Source organism: Athene noctua, chromosome 14 (genome assembly GCF_965140245.1).
Source record: "Athene noctua chromosome 14, bAthNoc1.hap1.1, whole genome shotgun sequence".
In the NCBI taxonomy this organism is placed as follows: Eukaryota; Metazoa; Chordata; class Aves; order Strigiformes; family Strigidae; genus Athene; species Athene noctua.
The window spans coordinates 20,773,364-20,796,175 of NC_134050.1; the positions used below are offsets into that span (position 1 = coordinate 20,773,364).

The 22,812-nt window shown below is 38.7% G+C and overlaps 1 protein-coding gene across 4 annotated transcripts in view; it reads left to right on the forward strand.

Moving 5' to 3' along the window:
* The window catches only part of PPP6R3 (protein phosphatase 6 regulatory subunit 3), a 70,930-nt gene that overhangs the window by 13,329 nt on the left and 34,789 nt on the right, over positions 1–22,812 (forward strand). For all 4 annotated transcript variants that reach the window (XM_074918448.1, XM_074918450.1, XM_074918449.1 and 1 more), the window contains exons 2-12: positions 2,936–3,102; positions 3,478–3,590; positions 11,611–11,738; positions 14,041–14,273; positions 15,662–15,848; positions 16,705–16,842; positions 17,350–17,415; positions 17,769–17,881; positions 18,539–18,652; positions 19,348–19,477; positions 21,330–21,482. In XM_074918448.1, coding sequence (XP_074774549.1) covers positions 11,727–11,738; positions 14,041–14,273; positions 15,662–15,848; positions 16,705–16,842; positions 17,350–17,415; positions 17,769–17,881; positions 18,539–18,652; positions 19,348–19,477; positions 21,330–21,482 — 1,146 coding nt within the window. In that variant the 5' untranslated portion in view covers positions 2,936–3,102; positions 3,478–3,590; positions 11,611–11,726. The remainder of the gene's footprint in view (positions 1–2,935; positions 3,103–3,477; positions 3,591–11,610; positions 11,739–14,040; positions 14,274–15,661; positions 15,849–16,704; positions 16,843–17,349; positions 17,416–17,768; positions 17,882–18,538; positions 18,653–19,347; positions 19,478–21,329; positions 21,483–22,812) is intronic.

Below are 22,812 nucleotides of genomic sequence, written 5' to 3' on the forward strand. Positions count from 1 at the left end.
AGGGACCTGTGTAGTTTCAGTGTTTGGGCCAATAGAGATGCATGGGAATGGTTTTAGAAGTAGACATGTCCCAGTCCATGCAGCATTAATAAAATTTGATTAGTCTTGTTTATGGCAGCTGGTCAATAGTGGTTAACTTCTCTGTTTAAAAAAGTGTAAATAAATTTCATCAGGTAATACTTTAGCCTTTAAACAGGCTTTTCCATGCTGTTGCACTCCAGTGAAGATGGATGCTCTCCTGGATAGTTGCGCCTTGCTTTAGGTTTCAGGTATATCAGATAAACGTGAGCATGGATATGTTCTAGTGGTGATGAGTTTCCGTAGTTTTGTATTTGAATGTAATACGTGTACAAGACAGTTCTTACATCCTGCCTTTGCACATTATCTTCAGGTTTAAATTTTTGGTATCTTCCATCATGGCCCCACTTCTGCCTGACAGAAGTACCATGTTAATGTGGCTGGATTGATTGCTGGATGTGAGCCATCCCTGGATATAGGAAAGCCAGATTTTTAAATAGACTTGAACTTCACCCAATCAGTTGACTCATTTTATTATTATTTTAAGGAAAGAACTCCCGTGGTTTTTCTTTTGTTCATACTGCAGTCCCTTTCAATACCTAATCTGTGCTGTGGATGGGAACCGTCTCAGCCAGTAAACCATCTATACCACTGAGTAGAAGTCATTCTTTAAACTCTCTACTCTTGTAGATTCTGAGGTGGACTGAAAAATTGACCAGATTGAAAAATTGACCGGACTGACCAGAGCAGGCTTCTTGTGGAATACCCTTCCCAGGGTATGCTCTAATACTTGCAGTGCTAGTATATTGTTAACTTTGATTACACTGGTGTTTTTTATTTTCCTATATAATCCTACTGCCTTGAATTCAGAACCTGATTGTTCTGGTGCTGAACAATGATGTTTAGACACTGAAGTTTTCAAACACAAAGAGGAATAGAGCAATACCAGAAAGACATCCTTGTAAGGGGAAGAGTAATAGTGGTTTTCATTTTGACAGTCTTACTGGCAATTGAAATCTCTGTGGACAGTGTCTTAAGAATTTGCAAACTTTTCTGAAAGTACATTGAGCTAAGCAGGCTTCATATTTTGCTCTCATATGACACAGTTGAGGAAGTGACATTCTCTCCCTTGGAGTTCTTGTTTTGAAACGTATGCATTTGAAATGCAGAAATAATTCAATGAAACTTTAGTAAAGCAAACTAGGTCTAGTAAACTTATTTACTTTTTCTGCTCTAGTTAGTCACTTGACTCACAAGGGATTGGCATATCTACTTGACATGTAGACCTGAAGGACTACGGATGAAAAACACGTGACCTTTGAAAGTATTATGGTCAATGTATTGCATTGACCTTCAGTTCATGTGTATCTTGGTTACTAAAATAACCTTAAGGAAAGTTGTGTTTAGTGTTTGTATACATTAAGGCTTGAAGTCTTTGTGCTGTTGTGAATAAAATGCTGTTGGTTCCAGAACTGTTGGAGATAACAAGCAACATGGTATTTCAAGCCACAAAACTTACTAGTCCTAACAAAGCTAAGAAAAAGCACTCTTACTGGGTGATTGTTTAACTAGAATGCAAGAGTTTCTTTTAGTTCAAGAGGAATTTATTTGTAGTGTATATCTTTAGGTTGACAGACTATTAAATCATCTGCAAAGATCATGGAACAGCTTTGAAGACGCAGCTGCTTTAACACAGAAGGTGTAAAGTTAAATCATTCTTCTCTTTGGTGGAGTACTTGAAATGCTTTTGAGGTCTGTGGTTTGGTGGTTTGTTTTTTGTTTTTTTTTTTTTTTTAGCCAAAGATATATTTGTGACAAACTCTGATAGAGCTTTTTGGACAAATACTAGGTAGCCGCTGACATGGATTAATAAACATGCTTGTATATTTGCTACCTTTCTTAGTTGCTAGTATTTCTACTTTTTTTTTTCCATGAACAATATTACCCATGTTCCCAAAAAAACCAAAAGTCTTGTCTTGATTGAAACCTGCATTAAAAAAGCAAAGTCAAAAAGCCCTCTAACTGGTGGAAAGGGAAGGCGAATGTTTGTATTAGAAATTCATCTTACAACTGCCAGAAACGGTACATGAGAAAGAAGCATCAATTGATAGGATGCTATTTCTTGCCTAGCTCGTGTTGACCAAAGCACAGGCAGGTAAGTGTCACTCTGAGTCCAGTTATGGATATCTAATTAAGCTCTTTAATGTTACTTTGCTTTACATTCCAAGAATTAAACTATCAAAAGCAGGGGTTGTCTTAATGATGAATTTTAGATGACCAAATGCTGTCTTAAAAGAGCTGGTTACTTTATAAGTCTATATGTGGACTGTATTGTTTTTTTCTGTAAGATAAACTGATTTCAAATTGAAACTGGCTGAATTGTTTATACAGACATGCCAAAATACTAGCGTTCTTAATGCTTGTCTGTTTATTTCTGTGCAGGTTTATGGATAAATCAGATGTTACTATAACAAGAGAATAGTTATGGGGATAGAAAAGACTGCTGCGAAAGCCTCTAGTAATGGATATTTCTAGATCTGGAGATGTTACTTCATATAAAATTGTTAATAGTTTATAAAAGAAGTCTGGATTTGTGTTAGATTCCATAGTCAAGCATAAATTATAAAGGCAGTTTTATTTCAATGAGGCAATAAAGTTTCTTCCTTTGTGTCCCAAAAGTAAAGGGGGAATGTTTAAAGTTGGTTTAAAAATTCTGAAGTATTTCAGATGACAAGCTGCTTTTGAATTTATTCTCAGAGTATGCTGCACTAAACTAATACTTTTCTTCCTAGCAAGTTTCCTCCTTCAGTTCGTATGTTTTCTCCCTGCAAAGCAATACTTAGTATTCATGCAGTTGTTGAGCTATTGAATAGAACCTGTTAAGTGTTAAATTAAAATGTTTTTTTTGTCGTTGTAGGAAGAAATCTGCTTCATCTAATTCAATCCTAATTCAGTCCTGCTAATCTGCTAATACTGTAGATTGAAAGATTTTTTTGCTGTTGCCAGGATACCCTGTAATGGGCAAGGAGCCTGAGAGAATACAAATCGTTCTGTTTTTTTAACTTAAACTTTTGTGTTTAACAGGTAAGAAACTATTAAAACTTCACCTACAGCTGTAGATTTAGCTTCTGCATCTGTAAAGCCTTATCTTAAACTTTAAGTGGTTCCTGAATGTTTTTCATATCCCTGATGTCTACTAAAGGCTTATTTACCTGATTTCTGTAGGTTCACATTTACCACCTTCTAAGCTGCGCTTCCTTCTGCAGTGCAGACTTTGTGGCCATTCCTTCCCTTTCCTTGCAGCTTTTTTCTGAGATTTTTCTAGTTGGCTGTTTCTAACTTTGTCTTTTAACCCACTCTGCTGTTGCATTATCTTCCTCCTCTGTTCTGCTTTGGTCTTACAATGAGAATCAAGGGTCGTCTAGACACACTGTTGTGGTTATTCTATTTGTTTTACAGGGAACATGTTTTAAAGTGTTTTGGTTTTGTGCCAGGAGGTGTATCTGCTGCCCAGCCTCCAATTCTTTGGAAGAGTTTCAAAGCAAATGTGTTCATGAACTGACATATATTAGGTATGGATGATGTTTGGCACTATAGGTTATTATATTGAAGTATGGTAACACTGTCTTCCACAATTGAATTTTTGGCACTAAACTGTGTGTTTCAGTGTTAAATTGTCTTCTGGGTAGCTATGCATTGTTTAGCTTGCTTTTTGTAATATTATCAAACCATCTACTTTTCTCAGTATATAGATAGCTTCATTTAACATTTTGAAGATAATTGGGAGAATTCTGTGAATATTTTAAATGTGTAAATGTTTGACTGTTGAAGTGGAGTTACTAGAGAATGATTCATCTTTTCTACTTGGGCAGGGGAGATCAGTATCTTAATTTGTAGTTATTGCAAGTAATTAAGATCTATATTTATTAACCCTTATTAGCCTGTGGTTAGAGATAGTGTAGGAATTGACAAGGATACGTTTAGTTTGGTATAAAATTGCTCTTGTAACTTCATTGCAAACTGTAGATTTCAGCTGGTTTTTGTATTTTTGCTGGATGGTTATGACCTCTTGAATTTGAGGGATTGGTGTCTGAGTAAACATTAACTAGTTTGGACCTGTTTATGTACTTCAGCATGTCAAAGCAATTGATTATTTGGGCATTCAGTCATAATAGGAATGTGTATATATATGCAGGTGATATATACACTTTTTTACATATATACAATTATATATAGTATCTATAAGGATAAAAGTGTATATATAGGATCTATGTGTATATGCTCTGTATGCATATATGTAGATAGAAGTGCGGCTAGTGTGATAAAGGGTGAAAGTCATTTCACTTCTTTCTCAATTCTTAACTTTTGCAACCATAGCAGGCTCCCACTTCCCTTGTCTGATAGGCAAGTGAAAATCCATACTTACTAGATAATTTGCCTCCTCATTAGGAAGAGGAGGCAGCAGCTGTTACAGATGATGTTATGAAAATTACTGTGCCTCATACAGTTTTCTGACTTGTTTCTCTCCCAGTCAAGAAAGGACTCCACATGTTGTCCCTTGCTCACATTTCACTCGAGTACGTAGTTGCCTTCTGAAAGTATAGCAGTTAGCCAAGGAGCATATGTGCTACAAATTACTATAATGGCTGAAAGGAATTGTATCTCTAGTACAAGCATAAATTGTGCTGTAGGCAATGAATATGCTGAAGTGTTTGTCTTGTTTCCGAAACATTGGTTACCCAGGAATCATTGATGGTGTTTGGGAGAAGGTGTAGTGTTTTGGGGTTTGGTACGTAAGTGAAACTTTTATCTGTAAATGGTTTAAAACACTGGAATGTCACTGACTTATGTACAAGTAGTGTTCCCCCACAATTCCTTAATTCTACAACTTCATGGTGGTGAGGTTTTACTAAGATGATTAGATAGATTCGTAGAATGGCTTGGGTTGGAAGGGACTTCTAAAGGTCATCTAGTCCAACCCCCCTGCAATGAGCAGGGACATCTTCAACTGAATCAGGTTGTTCAGCCCCATGCAACCTGACCTTGAATGTTTCCAGGGATGGGGCATCTATCACCTATCTGGGCAACCTGTGCCAGCATTTCACTACCCTCAGCATAAAAAACTTTTTCCTTATCTAGTCTGAATCTACCCTTTTTCAGTTTTATAACCATTACTCCTTGTCCTATCACTACAGGACCTGTTTAAAATGCCTGTCTCTATCTTTCTTATAAACCCCCTTTAAATATTGAAAGGCTGCATTAAGGTGTCCCTGGAGCCTTCTGTTCTCCAACTCTCAGCCTTTCCTCATAGGAGAGGTTCTTCAGCCCTCTGATTTTTGTGACCTCCTCTGGACCCATTCCAACAGGTCCATGTCTTTCCTGTACTGAGGACTCCAGATGAGGTCTCACCAGAGTGGAGTAGAGGGGGATAATCACCTTCCTCGACCTCTTGGTCATGCTTCTTTTTATGCAGCACAGGATATGGTTGACTTTGAGCTGTGAGCACACATTGTCAGCCCATGTCCAGCTTTTCATCCACCAGTACCCCCAAGTCCTTCTCTGCAGGACTGCTCCTGATCCCTTCATGCCCCAGCCTGTATTGATACTGGGAGTCACACTTGGCCTTGTTGAGCCTTGTTGGGTTCACATTGGCCCACTTCTCAAGTTTGTTCAGGTCCCTCTGCATGGCACGCCGTCCCTCAGGTGTGTCAACCGCACCACTCAACTGGGTGTCATTGTAAGCTTGTTGAGGGTGCACTAAATCCCACTGTCTGTGTTGTTGATGAAGACATTAGACAGCACTGGTCCCAGTACAGACTCTGAGGAACACCATTTGCCACTGATCTCCATCTGGACATTGACAGCTGCTCCGGATGAGACCATCCAGCCAATTCCTTATCCACCAAATAATCCGTATCTCCCCAATTTAGAGAAGTATGTGGGGGATTGTGTCAGAGGCTTTACAGAACTCCAGATAAATGACATCTGTAGCTCTTCCCTTGTCTGCTGATATAGTCATTCCATCCTAGAAGGCCACTAGGTTGGTCAGGCAAGACTTGTCCTTAGTGAAGCCAGGGTGGCTGTCTCAAATCACGTCCCTGTCCAACATGTGCCTTAATGCAGCTTCTAGGAGGATCTGTTCCATGAGCCTCCCAGGCACAGAGGTGAGGCTGATGGGTATCTTAACTGAATAAGGTCACTCAGAGCTGCAGCCAGCCTGACCCTGACCGCTTCTGGGGAGGGGCAGGGCAGGAGGCATCAGGCATCCACAGCTTCTCCAGGCAACCTGCTTCTGTGTCTTGCCACCCTCGCAATCAGAGGCAGTTCCCTCAGCCTGCCTGTGTGTGCTGTGTGCCTTGGCCCCTCACCATCTTGAAGGCACTATGCTGGGCCCATGTCCCATATATCGGTGTCTGTCCTGGACTAGAAAGACCAGGAGGGGACAGGAGTCCAGGTGCAGTCACCAAAGTACCAAGTAAGAGAGGAGGAAAGCATTTTTACTGTTATGTTTGATTGTTTTAGGGTTTTTTAAAATTTTGTATTGCCTGACCTTGAGGAGGACTACTAATGAAGCAGGGAAGGGACCTTAATGCTGCAGGCCAGCACTTCTTTCTGGCAGAGCTGCAGTCTTCTGCTTCTCTAAATGAACAACTGTCTCTAAATTTTTTTTTGCTAAATCTGTTGCTGTTCTTCATGCACTGCCACAGATGGTCTGGCTTCATCTCCAGCCACGCATTGGATAGCCTTCTTGATCTCAGACTGAAGAAACCCCACTTCCAGGCCCCAGGGACCTCAGTGGCCCTCTGAGGGACGACTTCTGTTGCCCCAGTGCAGCAGTCTGATGGAAGCCAGGTCATCTTGTCCCCTTTTCTTGGGACTCGCAGCAGAGGAGAGGGCACCCCTTCAGAAGGCATGAAGGATGGTAAAAGAGAAGAGCTCACACCCACCCACAGCAATCAACAAAATTGTTAATGCTAGGAGATGGACTGGGTGACCCTGTGGGACAGCCAGGTGTGGAGGCTGGGCTATTCCTAGGGCATTGGTTGGGTGCCTCTGCAATGCCTTGTTGATGGTGTCATGGAGGGAAACTCTAGCACAGTGTAGTGGTGCCAGGGGAGCCATACAAGAGGTGGATCCACTTCCAACAGTTATTCTTGATCTTGGGGTGGATCCACCTCCATGGACTCCACACCATCAGCCACATGAGCGATGGCTGTTGCTACCATATGGCTGATGGTTCGCCCCCTCTGATGCTGCCTCCTCTTCATCTGTGTCTCCTGCAACCACCTATCTGCCTTCCCACACAGAAGCAGACAGCCACTTGCCTTGCTGCTATGGGGGACCTGTTTGTTCCAATTATCCTTGGAATCCAAGGGACTTGAATAAGCTCAGTGACTTGGGGCCAGCTGCTCACATCCCTGTATTTATAGCGCCTGGAGAAAAAAGCAGTGAGGTGGCTTGTGACATCAGGAGGCCACTGTGGTGGCAATAGATGTGGCCAAATATGGCTGTTCAGGGAGTTGGGGGGGGCTGTGGCCTGAAAGTTGTCCTCATGGAAGGAGGATGAGGGTCAGGGGGGCTGAAAGCCCCTTTCCTGTGCCATTCTGCTTCATCTTGGGCACAGGGACTGCCTGTTGCCTCCCCTTCTGTGCCTTGGCTCCACCCCCTCCTCATCCCATCTCTGGGACCCCCTAGGCGAGGTAGTGGCAGCAGTGTGGCAGGAGGATGGGAGAGTCCTCGGTGATCTCCCACCGGTCTGGCTCCCTGCAAGTAGTGCAGACCCCGGTGCCCAGCAGTGGCTGAGAGGGGGCGAAGAGTCCAGGCATCCTGCTGGTGGGCAGGAGAGGTGCAGGCAGACTGCACAAGGTCTCCCAGCACTCCATAAAAGAATTGTTGGTTGGTTTTGTCTTCCTTTCACTATCTTTTTTAGTTTATGTCCTTTTGGAAATGAGAGTCCTAGGACTGTGCACAGTATTTGAAATATGGGTGCAATATGTATTGAATTCTTGAGGTAAAGGTGTTTTGTATTTTGTGTTCTATTTCATTCCTTTTAATTTCAAATCATCTATTGGCTCCCTCCTCCACAAAGTTTCTTTGAAACTTCACTGGCTTCTACTATTAAAAGTCTAATTGTTAGTGTAAGTAATGGAGATTTCTCAAGAACTAGGGCTTGCGTTCATGGCCTGTGTAACACTAATGTATCTTTCTAGCTAATAACACTCACAATGAACCTCACTGCTTTAACCGAAAATAAATTTATTTTTGAATAGGCTATTGGGTAAGTATGGTCTCTATTGTATTTGAAGTATTTAGAATAAAACTAAGGAACAGTTGAGAGCGGAGTTTTTCCACTACTTAAAAAACATATTATTTTAATAGGAGAGAAGATAAAGAGTTCTTTTTTTCACCTGAACTCTTGATGCAGAAGCAGCAATGCGTGCTGCTCTATGTCAGATTTTCTCGCATTCTTCAAATGGAAAAGTGGGGAATTCAGTTACAGCATAACTGTGTGTTGCTGTAAATTACCATTACTGAAAAGAACTGCTTTGTTCAAGATCTTCAAGCTGGAATGCAGCTGTATTATTTTTTCATATTATTTTGTTCAAATTGCCCTGGATGTTAGACTAAGTGCATAAGTGCTTGACTTTCCCAATTAATAGGTCTTGGGATATACAATGCTTTGAGGAATTGTGCCTCAGCCTGCACAGGACAGACAGTTGAAGACAGCCACCTTGCAGTGGGTGATGCTCTGGCTGAGTGTAATAGGCAGTTTAAAAAGTAGCCACTAGTGTCTTTTCTGTCAATTTGGTGACTGGTAATTCTGTTTAGCTCTAAATTTTTCAGATGTGCTCTCATGCCTAGCTTTGTTTTGAAGAGGTGGTCCATTGCCAGTGTTAAACTAAGCACTTTATAAATGCTCGTGTGGTGTCTAATTACTGTCCATGGTTTGGAGAAAGGTGGGGGGGCGACCAACCCACAAAACTGGAAACTACCTGGAGACTAACTGGTTGAAGTCATGTGAAGCTGGCAGAAGGGCCTGCTTAGCATTATAAAGACATCTCCTAATGCATTTATAGGTCTTTAAAATGTTGGTAAACTCTCTTTTAATGATAAAAGCATAAGAATTTATTTTCATCATTACTTTGTCCTTCCCCAAACCTACCTACCTATTTGGTTTTTAGAAGGCAATGGATTGTTTGCATTAGAATTGCTTTTATTGTTAAGAAATGTAAGACCTTATGGAAAGCCTGTGGAGGTACCAAGGACTCCTTTGGTAACTGCTCTCCTTGCATCCAACAACCAAGTTGTCTTTTGCTAGTTGCTATGCACGAGTTGTAAAAACCTGTTTTGTTGAAGCAAGCTACATAACTTAGGATGTGTTTCAATCATGGAAAAGCTTGTCAGTGCCAAAGTGATATTTTTTTATCTGTGCACTTGAACACTATAGCAAGAAAATAGGATGGTACATAAAGAAAATTGACAATTATGCTCTGAGATTTTTATATTACAATCTTTGTTATAACTCTTTATGTAGCATTTCTCAGACTTTCATATATTACAGAATCTTCAGTTGACACTGACATGCTTTTTCTAAAAAAAAAAAAAAAAAAGTTTCTTGGTTTCTTGCTTGTGAAATGAAACTGAGTATTGCTGTAAAATCTTGTGATTGTTTAGGCCCTGCCAGGACCAGAGACCACATTGCCATTGTCCCTCCCCCACCCTTGGACTGAGTAGGGCACAAACCTCAGGGTTAAAATAAGGAAAAATTTAACACAACAGTGTAATAAACAATCTGAACAACAACAATAGCAATAATAACAACAATAAACAGTAAGAACAGTAAACAAGACAAAAGATATACAGAGAAATACCGCAGTGGATGCATCCAGCCCGCTCCGCGTGCTTCCCGTGACCAAAGCCACAAAGGGAAGCTTCCCACGCTGCCATGAAGGACCTGACAGCAGCATGGTATGAATAACCCGGCTGGAGATTCCTTCCCCCTGCTTGGGAGAAACTTAACCCTATCCTAGCTGAAACAGGACAAATCTGAAGTTCCTACCAGAAACTCTGTCTATATGCTTTTCACATCCAGTTGTTAGGTAAAACAGCCTTCAGCTGCGTAGCTGAGGTCCTTCTAGTTTTCTTTCTGCACTAATTTTGATCCCCGTGTCTGCTTGTAGCTACCAACACTCAAGTGGTACCAAGTTGGAAGTAACTTCTTGCAAAGTGTGTTTCTCATGTTTGTTTTACCTAGGTATGATGCTTAAAAGTTTAGCTTAAATGAGCAGTTTAATAGTTTTATTTACTGAAGGGAATTTTAGATGCTTTAAAGTAACAAGTCTGTTTTGTAAAAGGCTCATATAGGAGAGACATTGTCCAAAATTAAGCTATGCTTGTCTGACAGGAATTCATGTCTTCGTCCTGTAGCTTGAAAACAGGAATGCCTGTATTCAGGGAAAGTATTGGACAGCTGTGTTGACTCCAAGCTGTGGAGAAACTTACTGATACAATTGTTACAAACTATTTTGATGGAGATGTCAGTTAAGCATTTGGCTTCTAGAAAGAACCAAGACTGGTTACTGCTAAACAAAATACAGTATGGTGTTTTTTGGCTGGAGTAGGCAGAAGACTTCATTTATTTTATTTTTCTAGTCTGAAAGAATTGCTTCTAAGCTTTATTTCTTCTCTTTAGCAAACAATTCAAGTGAGAATTTGTTACCTGTATCTCAGAGCAGTTGACAGACTTTCTTCATTTTGGTCAACTGCTTGGCTGCCTTTCAGATTTAAGTTAGCTGTTTACTACATGGAATGTAATTTTAGTATTTGTTCAGAGAAGAATCTGTTAGTGATATTAATGAAGAAAGCAAGGCAGTACTTCTGAATGCTAGGTGTTCCTTAGGATCTTGAGGTGTCAGCAGGTTGATGTATGCTTTCAGAATGACTGCATCAGTTGGAAGTGTTAGTCTTGCTTGCCGGGAACTGACGGAGATTATAGAATGCTAACTCAAGTTACGAAAGACAGTCAAATATCTGCAGCAGCTCTACCATCTTTAACACAATTTTTCTTTCCACATCTCAGTTTTTAGTGTGTTATCCTGGATTATTTTGCTTCTTGTAGTATCTAATCTATGGCATGTCTTGTATTTGGCAGTCTTTTGCATCTTGCATTGAATGCAAATGTTGTGATTTTTCTGCTCATATTGGCAGTGGAATTGAACATTGGGAGTAACACAACCCAGCTGACCTGTGGAGTTATTCATAAAATTTTCCGATAGCGAAATTTTGGGAGGAACACTCTTGATCTGTGCACATAAGGCCTAATTCTGATTCTGTTAATGGGAGTGAAATTTGAAAAAGCATGAAGATCATTCAAAATTTCAAAATTTGTATGTTTGGGGAGGGAGGGTAGAACAGTAGGCTGTGGGAACAATAACAGTTTGGTTTTTGTTTTTAAAACTTCCACTCAAAACTATTGTAGGTTGATTCTAGATTATCGCCAGTGATAACGCCTAAGAAAATTCTCTTCTCTTCAGGGTTCCTGGATTTCCTCTTTGGCACATTTTATGTTATTTATTTTTCCTTATTTCAAAGGACCTGGGCTCCTGTTGAAAAGTGATGGAATAATCTCTGGCCGGCACCTGACATGTTGAGGGAGCACCCCCTAAAAGAGCTTGCCTGGGAGACAGTTTGTGAAATAACGCAGTAACATGTTTGCAGTAGTATGCCTCTTTTTTTTTTTTTTTTTTTTTTTTGTTGTTGTTGCTATCTTCCATTGTTGAATTTCTCTTGAAATAAGTAACTGAGAAATACATTGAAGCTACTGAAATGAGCTTTAATCACTGCAGAGGGATTTACATCTGGAATTAGCATTGATAGTGGTTACTTGCAAAGATGCTACTTTCACTAATTGGGGCAAGGGGAGGGATTTGATCTACTTTCTAAAGGATTAAAACCAAAACCCAAACAAAAGATCATGTGACTTCAATAATGTACTAGTTTCACTTGCTTACAGTAAGTCTACGTGTAGCCTGTATACCCACAAGCTAGTGTTTTTAATAACTGTATAATTTGATGTAAATTAATTTGTGAGATCAGGTGTTTTGAACCCTGCTTGTAAGTTTACTAATACTCTTAGTAGAAAATACTTTTTTGTTTGTTTTTTTTAACCCCTTAATCCTTGCATGGGATCTCAGATGATTATAAGTACTGATACTGCAATTGAAATGATCTATACCATTTCCTGATTGATTTTGTTTGACTCCCATATCTTCAAACAAAGGTTTGTAATCTAGGGGCAGTTATGTGTGCTTACAACTTCTGACAAAAGGCTAAGCAAAGTAAGGTGATATTAAGTGATCAGCATGTAATGGTTAAAGCAACAATGAAAAGCCTAAAATCTATTAAAACTTCTCCATAGTGAGTATATCAGACTTTTTTCAATTTTTAGGCCAGATACTGGAAGTCTTGCTAATGAGGAGAGTCATAAGGGTTTTGCTGGATTTTTGGAGCTGTATGCATTTTCTAAACTGCTTAAGTACTAAATTTGACACTTCACTGTTCTAAGTAACTAGCGTGCCTGCTGAATCCATTTTAACTTGGAAATAAATGTTTAAAGCTGTCTACCTCTTAGTTTGCACAATAACTAGATATTTCTGATTTAGTTTTTGTAGGTTTATATAAGTGTGTATGACAAAAGCATAGCTTGATTATTGTCTTTAAGCTTGCTTCTGCATACAACCTGCAGCTTACAGAACAGTCCTCACTAAAATAGTACTATTCACTTACATTCTCTGTGGTAACTACATGTCCTCACAGCTGATGTTGCTAATGCACAGCAGTAATTAATGTATTGAATTAATCCTTCACACTTGGAAGGCAGTCACTAAAGGAGCAGAAAGGAGTGTTTCTCTCCTTATTTAAATAAATACTGTTCAAACCCATGCTGCTTCCAATTGTAAGGAAAGAAAAGTTTCTTTTACTCTCCTATAATATTTGTCGTATCTCTTTCAATCTGCTTAAATTCTGCGTTCACATAAAATCAGTTGATGCTGTGTCAGCAGTTAAATGTCATGTAAAAGCCCTTGTTCTGGAGGCGGGGGGGGGTGGTGGTGTGAATGGAGCAAATGCTTGTATAGGACTTGGTGAGAGGTGAAGGCAATAGTTTATTGGATCTATCATAGACTGAAGTACTCTTTTCTGATAGCACAGTTGTCTCAGTAGCAACTTCTTGTAAGGTGTCCTAAAGCAACAGAATTAACATGGAGGTGCCAAAGCATTTTATAAGGAAAGGTGAAGTTGCTCATACTTAGACATTTCTGTTACAGCCTTTTTTACAATGTTTTAGTGGTTGAGGCCACTGCCCTTTCATGTGTTTGCATAAGATCCTTTATTGTCCCTTGTTCTTCCTCCTGTGTCAAGTTTGTGGAGGGAGGTACAGTAAGAGAGTAGGTCCTGTGTTGAAATTAGCTCCAGCACTTTGATGTGTGCTGCCTGCAAGTTGAAATTACTATAATTCAACCACCTTTATAGGTGTCTTCTACAGCAGTAGGGGTGGTACTCTAGTGCGTTTATGCAGTGCCTGTTTTATCTTGTCCTAGCTCTATTAATTGCTGAGCAAGTTGTTCTGAATCTGAGACTTGGTGCATAGGTTAAAGATTGAGAAGAGCAAATTCAATACATTGAAAACCAAACATCCTATTTTTTTTAATGCAGATTAGCATGTTCTTTTCATGTAAGTAAAATCCTGGAGTGGCCTAACTTATCTTTAGCAATAGCCAGTATTCTAACATTTAAAGTTACAAAAACTGCTATGGAGCATTCGTCATCTTTAATCAAGCCTGATTTTTGTAGCTTTTGATTGTCAGCATTTACTGTTGTATCTCAATTGAGTTCTAGAATGTTTCTATGCATGCAGGTACCTTTGGGGTTAGAAGCTATGAAACACTGCTATGAAGTGTTACTGCAAATACTGCTTAAATATATTTGTAAACTTAATGCTTTGTGTACATTCTTCTTACCCAGACCAGCATGTTTTGGAAATTTGATCTCCATTCGTCATCCCACATAGATACACTTCTAGAGAGAGAAGATGTGACACTGAAGGAATTAATGGATGAAGAGGATGTACTGCAAGAGTGCAAGGCTCAGAATCGCAAACTTATAGAGTTTCTGCTGAAGTCAGAATGTTTAGAAGACTTAGTTTCATTTATTATCGAAGAGCCACCTCAAGACATGGATGAAAAAATTCGATATAAGTAGGAAAACTTTTGGGAGTGGGGGAGACTTGGGAAGGTGGAAAGAGGGGTAACTTAATCTGGTTAATTTGATAGTGTGTTTTATATCCTTGTGTGCTAGTGTGTAGTACAATATTGGTATCTTTGGAGTAAGTTTGTTTTCAAGGGGCTTTGTAGACCTTTTAAATAAATCATTCTAATACTTGCATATTTTTCAAATGGGAAGTTCTTATCCACAAATGCTTCTAAAATCAATTGCTGTCCAAAGGAGGCTTATAAAAAAACAAAATAGAACTCACATGAAGAATCTTGTGATTATTAAGAAAATAGTTTAGTACCCAAATAGAGTTTTTCATTAAAGTGTTTAGCTTTGTTTTGTTGATTATTAGTAAGATGTTTCAAAGGTGCTTATTAGAAGGTTTGTAGCACTCCTTGAAAGAATGTACTTAATATCTAATTGCTGATGTCTTCCTTTGTAGAGCTAGAAGTGTAAGAATTGGGTATGGCCGTGACTTCGGCTAGCTTGCTGAGAAGGTTCAAACTTGAAAGTCAACCTAGTAATTTGTATAAAAGCACTTCTACAATTTTTGGCCTATTTTAGAGTTGCCTTTGCAGAAAGCTGCTTTTTTTTCTTAAAACAATATGTATTAAAAAAAAAAAAAAAGGTGAAATAAGCCACGCTCCTAGTTACAGCACTTCACCATTTCTGGTAAACCAAGCTTCCTGGAAGTGTTTCTAGTAGAGTATAAAATTGAAGTATATTTCACTTAGAAACTTTAAATGGCTGATGCTGTCAAAATTGCCTTTAATGTGAGTGGGAGATAGTACTGTCAAATGCAAGAAATCACTGGTCTTTATGGCCTCTTAGTTTAATTACTCAATGTTCTGAGCTGTGCTTGTGACTCTGTCATGAAGCAGTACTACCTAGTTTTGCAGACTTTGTCAAACTTCAACTAGTTTACTGACTTTCTACATAATTGCAATATATATATAAATATATAAAAGTCCTGAAGCTATTCCTTTTGACCTTTTAAATATAATCCCTGTTATAATAGAAAGGGGCAAACATACTACTCTCTCCCCAGTATTAGTCCAGTACTATCAGTCTGCCTAATTTCTTGGTAACTAACTTTTTTCCCTTCAAAATAGTGGCTTCTGAAATGAGAGATCAGTATTTGAAAAGATGGATTTAACCATCGATCTTGTCCTGTGGCTACTGAATAACAGAGTAGTCCATTTCTTAAATGCAAGGCTGAATGTGCAGTTATGTTATCTTGCAGTAGTTTACTTTAAATAGTGCAGACCAACCCTGCTTGAAAACTTGGTTAGATGCCTTACTAGGATCTGAGCTGGAAGTATGACAGCTTTGAAGAATGAGTGATGGGTAACTTTTTTTTCCTTTTCCTCAGATATCCAAACATATCATGTGAGCTGCTTACATCAGATGTCTCACAGATCAATGATAGGCTGGGGGAAGAAGAATCCTTACTTATGAAACTGTACAGCTTCCTCTTAAATGAATCTCCTTTAAACCCTTTACTGGCCAGTTTCTTCAGCAAGGTGCTAAGTATTCTTATAAGCAGAAAACCAGAACAGGTAAATATTTACAAGCTCTTCAGTTTAACAACTGCTCTAATAAAGTTGTAATACTCAGCAATGCTGCTCTAAGACTAGACATTTGAGGGCTAGCAGCAGTCAGAAAAGAGTATTCAGTTGCCTGTACTATCTGAAGATACTTTTTATGCTCAGGATTAAAAAATATTTCTGGATGAGTGAGATGTATTTGGTTCAGATTTGCCTGAGCTATTTGAATCATCAGTGTGTGAGTGCTTACCTTTTGGCTTAGCTTAGTATTTTATGCGTTGATATTTGCATGAATTGCTGTTAGAGATGAAGATAAGTGAATTGAATCAGTGGGAGTGGGTCTGATTTGGTGTGAAGAATTGTTATAGAGCAGTGTGAGAGACCTTTGGAGCCCTTGTTCAGAAATGTTGGACTTTGTGTTCATATGGCCCAATACTGCAAACAGCTGCAATGACTGGCTGTCATACCAGAGCAAAGGAAGTTTGTGACTCCGTTTTGTATCTTTAATTTACCAAGCTGTCTATTTGTTTGTATGATGTTAAGGTTTTGCTATGTTGAGCTCTGCTCGCTAAGCAGGAATGAGAGTAATTAATGTAAAAAAGGAAAGCTGAGTGTGCATTGGATTCTAAGTAGTTCATGGTCAGCAAGTTGGACTTGAGAGGAAGCCCAAGACACACTGTATATAGTATGGATCTGTTCTCTGCCACTTTTGCTACTCTGCATGTGTGTATTTTATCTTGCCTTGTGCTGCAAGCTTTTAAGTGTTTCTCATTTATTTTCTCCATTTGGTAAGAGAAACTTAAACTAGTTTGTGTAATTTACCATGTAAAATACAGATTAGTAATGTAAGCTTCTTCTTAATTTCTAGATTGTGGATTTTTTAAAGAGGAAACACGATTTTGTAGACCTCATTATTAAGCACATAGGGACCTCTGCTATAATGGACTTGTTGCTCAGGCTACTGACTTGCATAGAACCTCCACAGCCCCGGCAAGAAGTGTTAAATGTAAGTAAAGTATCTCAAAGGATTTTTGTGTCATATATGTGAACTGTAAGATGGCTTATCTTCTGTTGGTTTTACTAAGTTTATTTCTTAAATGTGCTGAAATTAGATGCGTGTGGTTTTTTTTTTTGCTTGGAGCTGCCAGTGCTTTTCTGGTGGAGTCACAGCGCTCATGGGGACAACCTAGAACCTGAGTGGCTCATCTCTTCCGCTGGTCTTTAATATCTAACTAACTGCCAGATGCAGTTATAATTAATGTTTTGAACCTTACTGAACACTTTTTTTGACAACAGAAGGTTTATTTAAAAAATATGCCTAAGGCTTTCTTTTTTTATAGTTGCTCAGAAACACAGATTTTTACTTTTTTTCTTTCATCTGAAGTATTGTTAGTTCTTGTTTAGAAGTATTGACAGTATGATTCATGTCAATTGTCAAATGACTACTTTTAATTTAATTTTAATTTATTCACTTGGTTCCCATTCTTACTAACACCCACGAACACTTTTACAGTGGCTAAATGAGGAGAGAATTATCCAGCGGCTTGTGGAAATTGTGCATCCATCTCAAGATGAAGATGTAAGTATTAGGTCTGACACTCTTCTGGGTTTATCTGTTCACCAAGTTGCTGTACAACATAGTGTTAGAACTTTTAGTTTTACTGTTTTCTGCTTGCTTTTCTCAGTAAGCTGATTTCAGTATTTAAGTGGGGTCATTTGAGGGAGGGAGTGTGGGGGGTTTTTTTTCTTGTCTAATGCCTCATAACTTTTTTTCCCTTGATAACATTTAGTTATGGCATAAAGCTATTACCCAAAACACATTCAGGCAAGAGAGACTCTTGTTCAAATTGACCCTTTCACCTTTTTTACTTGAAGAATTACAGTCCAGCATGTATTACTCTTATAGTGAAAAGCTATGTTTTTCTGTTTCAGAGGCATTCAAATGCATCACAGTCACTCTGTGAAATTATTCGTCTAAGCAGAGACCAGATGTTACAAGTACAGAACAGTTCAGAACCAGATCCACTGCTTGCAAGTCTAGAGAAGTAAGTTGTTTGCTGCACTTCTGATTTTATTTTCGGTTTGTATAAAACCACAGATTAAACTTTTGACCTTGAAAACCTCTAGAAATGGCAAGCTCTGCTTTTCAGGTAAATTTTCCTGGCTACCTGTCCTCTGTCTCAAGTAACTTGGCAAGTAAGCAGAGCCCACCTGGAGGACTTCTCTGGGGGGCTTTTGTCTCATTAAAATATTTCCTGCATTGCTGAAGTTAGTGGGATCAAATACATGAAGGTCAGCTTGATGCTGTGCAAAGTATGCATGGGAGACTTTAGCTTTGATCTGTTACTTGTTCTAAGTTAATCTAAGTGTGTGTTTCTGCCAGGAAAGTGCATCCTGTATTCCCTTCTTTCTTTTGCTGGTTATGCATTTAGTTTTGTGTGGCTGTTATGGCAAGCTTAATCAGGTTTTTGATCTGGTTGACAACACCCTTTTTGTAGTTGGTTGTCGTATCAGAAAACGAGCAATGGAAGGAATAGGAAAATGACTTGGGCAGTGAGGATGGGAGTGATTGTACCTGCTAGCTTGAAATAGCTATGAGTTTTCTTTTTATTATCCTCATATTCATTTTACAAGTATCTTCTTCTGTTAACAGCTGTATCCTGAAGTAGCGTTACATCTGATGACAATGCTTTTATTTTCAGACGAGAAATCATAGAGCAGCTGCTGTCTAATATTTTTCATAAAGAAAAAAATGAATCTGCAATAGTCAGTGCAATCCAAATACTATTGACCTTACTTGAGACAAGACGACAGACGTAAGTGTTCTTATTTCACTGAAATTATGCATGCATAATTTAACTAAACTACTGTTCAGCAATAGTGTCTTCCATGTACTTATGACTGAACCATTTCCATGGCCTGTTACTGGAGAAGTAAAAGGACGATCCAAGTGCTTGCAGTTGGTGCTACTACACTTCCACCAAGTGACTGGTCTTTCTGCATTTTTTTTTTCTAGAAGGTAGTTTAAGCTTGACAGATCAGGCTAATTACATTTCATCAATTTGTTTCTGGATGCACGGAGAAGAGTAAATATATACAGTGCAGCGTGTGGGTATTTTTAAAAAGTTACTTGGCATTTTATTACAACTTCACTTAGAGAAACCAGTTAACAGATCTCTCTGGTATGTTCAACTTGTTTGTGTTCTTCAGGGTATATGAGAGAAGCTCTCTAGCTGCCTCAAAAGAGGAAATAGAACAGTTGTAATGTTTAATCTCAAAACCATATTTGAGACTTCAAGCACAATAAACCTAAAAATACTAGGGCTAGTGTTTGGCGAAATCTTGTTCAGCCATTACTTTACACTTAATTTATATTTCTAACCTTATGTTTTTACTTGCCTCTTTGTTCTTTTCACGTGCCTTCAGAACTGTGACACTCTCAAAATGATACCTTAAAGATGTTTTACCACTAGTTTTGGTACTAATTACTAGATTTTGCTTGTGTGTTTAGATTTGAAGGCCATATAGAGATTTGTCCTCCAGGCATGAGCAATTCAACATACTCAGTCAACAAAAGTGTTTTAGAAGCCATAAAAGCGCGACTTTCATCCTTCCATGAACTCCTACTTGAGCCTCCAAAAGTAAGTGAAACCTTAAGTTACCAAACTAATTGAAACAAGACTGTCACTGTGTCATTAGCCAGGTTATAATAACAAACAAAACCCAGTTTGACATCTTATGGGCAACTGCCCAGGCTTCTTTCCAGCCTGTTGTGAACTTTGCTATTCATTATTGTTGCCCCTGAGCCAATGTGTTGTGCGAATTGATATGCTTTTCCAGCTTAAACTTTGTTTAATTGTCAGAAGCAATTGCTGCTTTCTGAAAGCAATGAAAAGAGATTTGCTATATATTCTCAAGGTGGGTCCTGTTTTCTGCTTGGAAATCCTAGCCGGATAGGAAACATAGATGCTTCAGTTGTTTGGAACTCTGGCATGGCCCACATGAGGCCTGCACAGTTTCTCTAGACTTGCCCAGGACCCAAGTAGACCAGCTCCATGGCATGCACCCTGCATTCTAGGCGTGTTTAATTTATTTGGGCTTTTTAACTGATTTAAGCAACTTCTCTGTCATGCTATTGCAAAAGATGATAAATATGAGATATATAGCTAGGGACTTATGATCCATTTATATTTTTCCACTTAAATTTTCACTAGCAGAATTTCAGACCACTGCACCCTGAACTGGGTGCCACAGTCCGTAAGAGAGAAGGACCTGTGGGCCAAAGTGAAAGTGAAGACTGGAGGTGTATAAAATACCAGACTGGGATAGAGGCTGTCAGGGTAGTGTGAAAGTTTAATTTAGCTTGGAGAAGATGAGACCTCAAGATTTCCAAATGCAGAAATAGTAATAAAATGCAAAGAAACTGTCTTGTCTTTATTGCAACATCATGGCAAGATAAAAGTCTATATTACAGTAGATGCAGGCTCACATAAAATACTTGTGTATTTTCTGATGATGGGACACACTTCTCATTTGAATAAGTCATCTAGTGAAGTTACTGAATTGGTTGCTCATTTTGAGCACTAGTCAAATGAGCATCCTTAGATTTTTGCCTTCTATGAGGAACAGACTAAATGAACTATCAGGATGTCAGTCATCTTTTCTGATGCAGGGGTGGCGCTGGATAGGCAGAAACAGCATCCGGTGTTGCAGAAGGCAATAGTGGTCTTGTCAAAACATGTTTGTGCCTGAAGAAAGGAAAACACTTTCATGATGATGTCCCCTGCTCGTTGTGTATTTGCTACTGGATTTTTAGCTCTTACAGTAGCTAACACCAGGTTTTTCTTACTGGCTAGCACTTAGCTGTATGACAACAATTCTGTTTTGTCAACCAGCTAAAATTTCAATATAAGAATCATGAAGCTTATGACTGTAATACAAGAACCCATTAGTGTATCAAAAGAGATTCTTGCTGTGTTGGAAGTCCTTCAAAGACTACAGGTGGAGCTTGTTTTGTGTATGATATTAGAATAAGACACCAGAGAAGCTTGTTGTTCAATGAAATTGTTTTCAAGTATATGAAGTTAGGGTTGTGGAGGCATTGTAAAGTATTCAGAGACTGTCCACGTAGCTGTTTGGTATGTACTGTAGCAATGTAGACTATAACTGTACATATATTAACCAGTGAGAAACATTTCCTAGGAAGTTCCTCCTAATACCTTTCAAGATTGGGTAGAATACTTCTGCTTTCAGATCCTGTCTGTAGTTAACAAACAAGTTTTACAATACCATTGGTTTCATGTGGCTGTTTTCAGTGCTTCTTGTCTATGGAGTTAAAATATGCTGTAGTGTTCAGAAATAAAAACTGTTTTTCTGCAGAATGAAGGTAAGACTGTTGCTCAAGGACCAATTGTATATATTTTTAAGCACTACTCTGTCATTGATGCCTTTTAATAGATATTTTAATGGGTTTTATGTATGTACCTTTTTCAGAAAAGCGTCATGAAGACAACCTGGGGTGTGTTGGATCCACCTGTGGGAAACACGCGTTTAAATGTGATTAGATTAATATCTAGCCTTTTGCAGACTAATACAAGCAGTGTGAATCAGGAGCTTATAGAGCTTAACAGCATAGGAGTAATACTGGTAAGAACTTTATGCTGCCACCTTTATTTTTATGCGTTGCTATTAAGATCTTATCTGCAGTGACAGAAAAAAACCCAGACAATTTGTAGTATATTTTCCAGCCTAGCTTTTTAACCTGTTTGTGTTGTGGCTTCTATTGCACTGTTTAAGAACTTTTAGTATTGGATTTTACTATTAAATTCATCTGTCTGAAATCTGCATTCTCCTCTGATCCCTTGAATGGTGCTTATTCTCTACACCTTCATAAACATATGAAGTAGTTTTCTTAAGCTTTTTTTTTTCATCTGTATGTTCTTAAGTTTTCAGCCACGTTCAAAGCTTCCCTCCTGTTTTCCTTTTCCAAGTTGTTCCCTCAAAACCGTTTTTCCTCTCTTGGTAATATGACACACCAAATGATATCTCAGCACTGTCCTGTAAAGGGACAGTTACTCTTGGTAGCTCATACACTTTCAAAGATCTGAAAGCAAGATGTTGCACAACAGACTTACAGTTGGTTAGCAAGAGGTGAGTCAGTGAGTTGATGTGGAATGTGTACTTTGAGTACTTCCTACCTCGTATTTCAACTATAGCGGGATATATCCTTTGTGTTTAGGATGACCAAAAACTTCTAATGTTGGTATCAGTTAAATAACTAGCAAAACATGCTAGAATTTATACTACAGTTTCTGAATACAATATGTAAACTTCTGCTTCTAAGCAGGCAGTTGCAAACTTGGTGTAGTTTCTCTGCCACATATTGGTTTAATCTAAAGTCCTTCAACTAACTAATACGGACATGTTTGTAATATTTTCATATCAATTTCTCCGCACAGCTTGGGTTTGCAGACAGGTGCCAACTTGTATACAAATAGCTAACTTGACTGTAACTGAAGTTTTTCCTAGATGCGTTGTCTAAGGACAACTTGCATGTTTCTATTAGTAGATTATCATGTAAAACAAATTCAGTGAGGTTCGAACATGCTTTTCTGTTGCAGGTTTTACGTAAGGAAAAAAGTAATTAAGCTGTAAAAACTTCTCGGTGCTTCATGCTGTTTGCTGAAACAACACATGCTTTAAAATGCAGACTTGACTGTTAGGAATAAGTAATTGGTTCCAGTAGCACGTCTTTATGGGAGGATGCTGTTAGTTTAAGACAGCTGAAGGAAAATTGAAGGTTTCTTCACCTGTATTTTGAATGAGACTTCAGTTGTTTAATACTGTTCCAATCAGTGCACATATCTCCATAACTAATTTTACCAGTGACAGCAATCACTTGAGTTTTATGGTAAGAAGTAGTCTAAAATAACTGACAAAGAGCTTGAAAAAATCTTTCCTATGTGAAGAGGAAAAT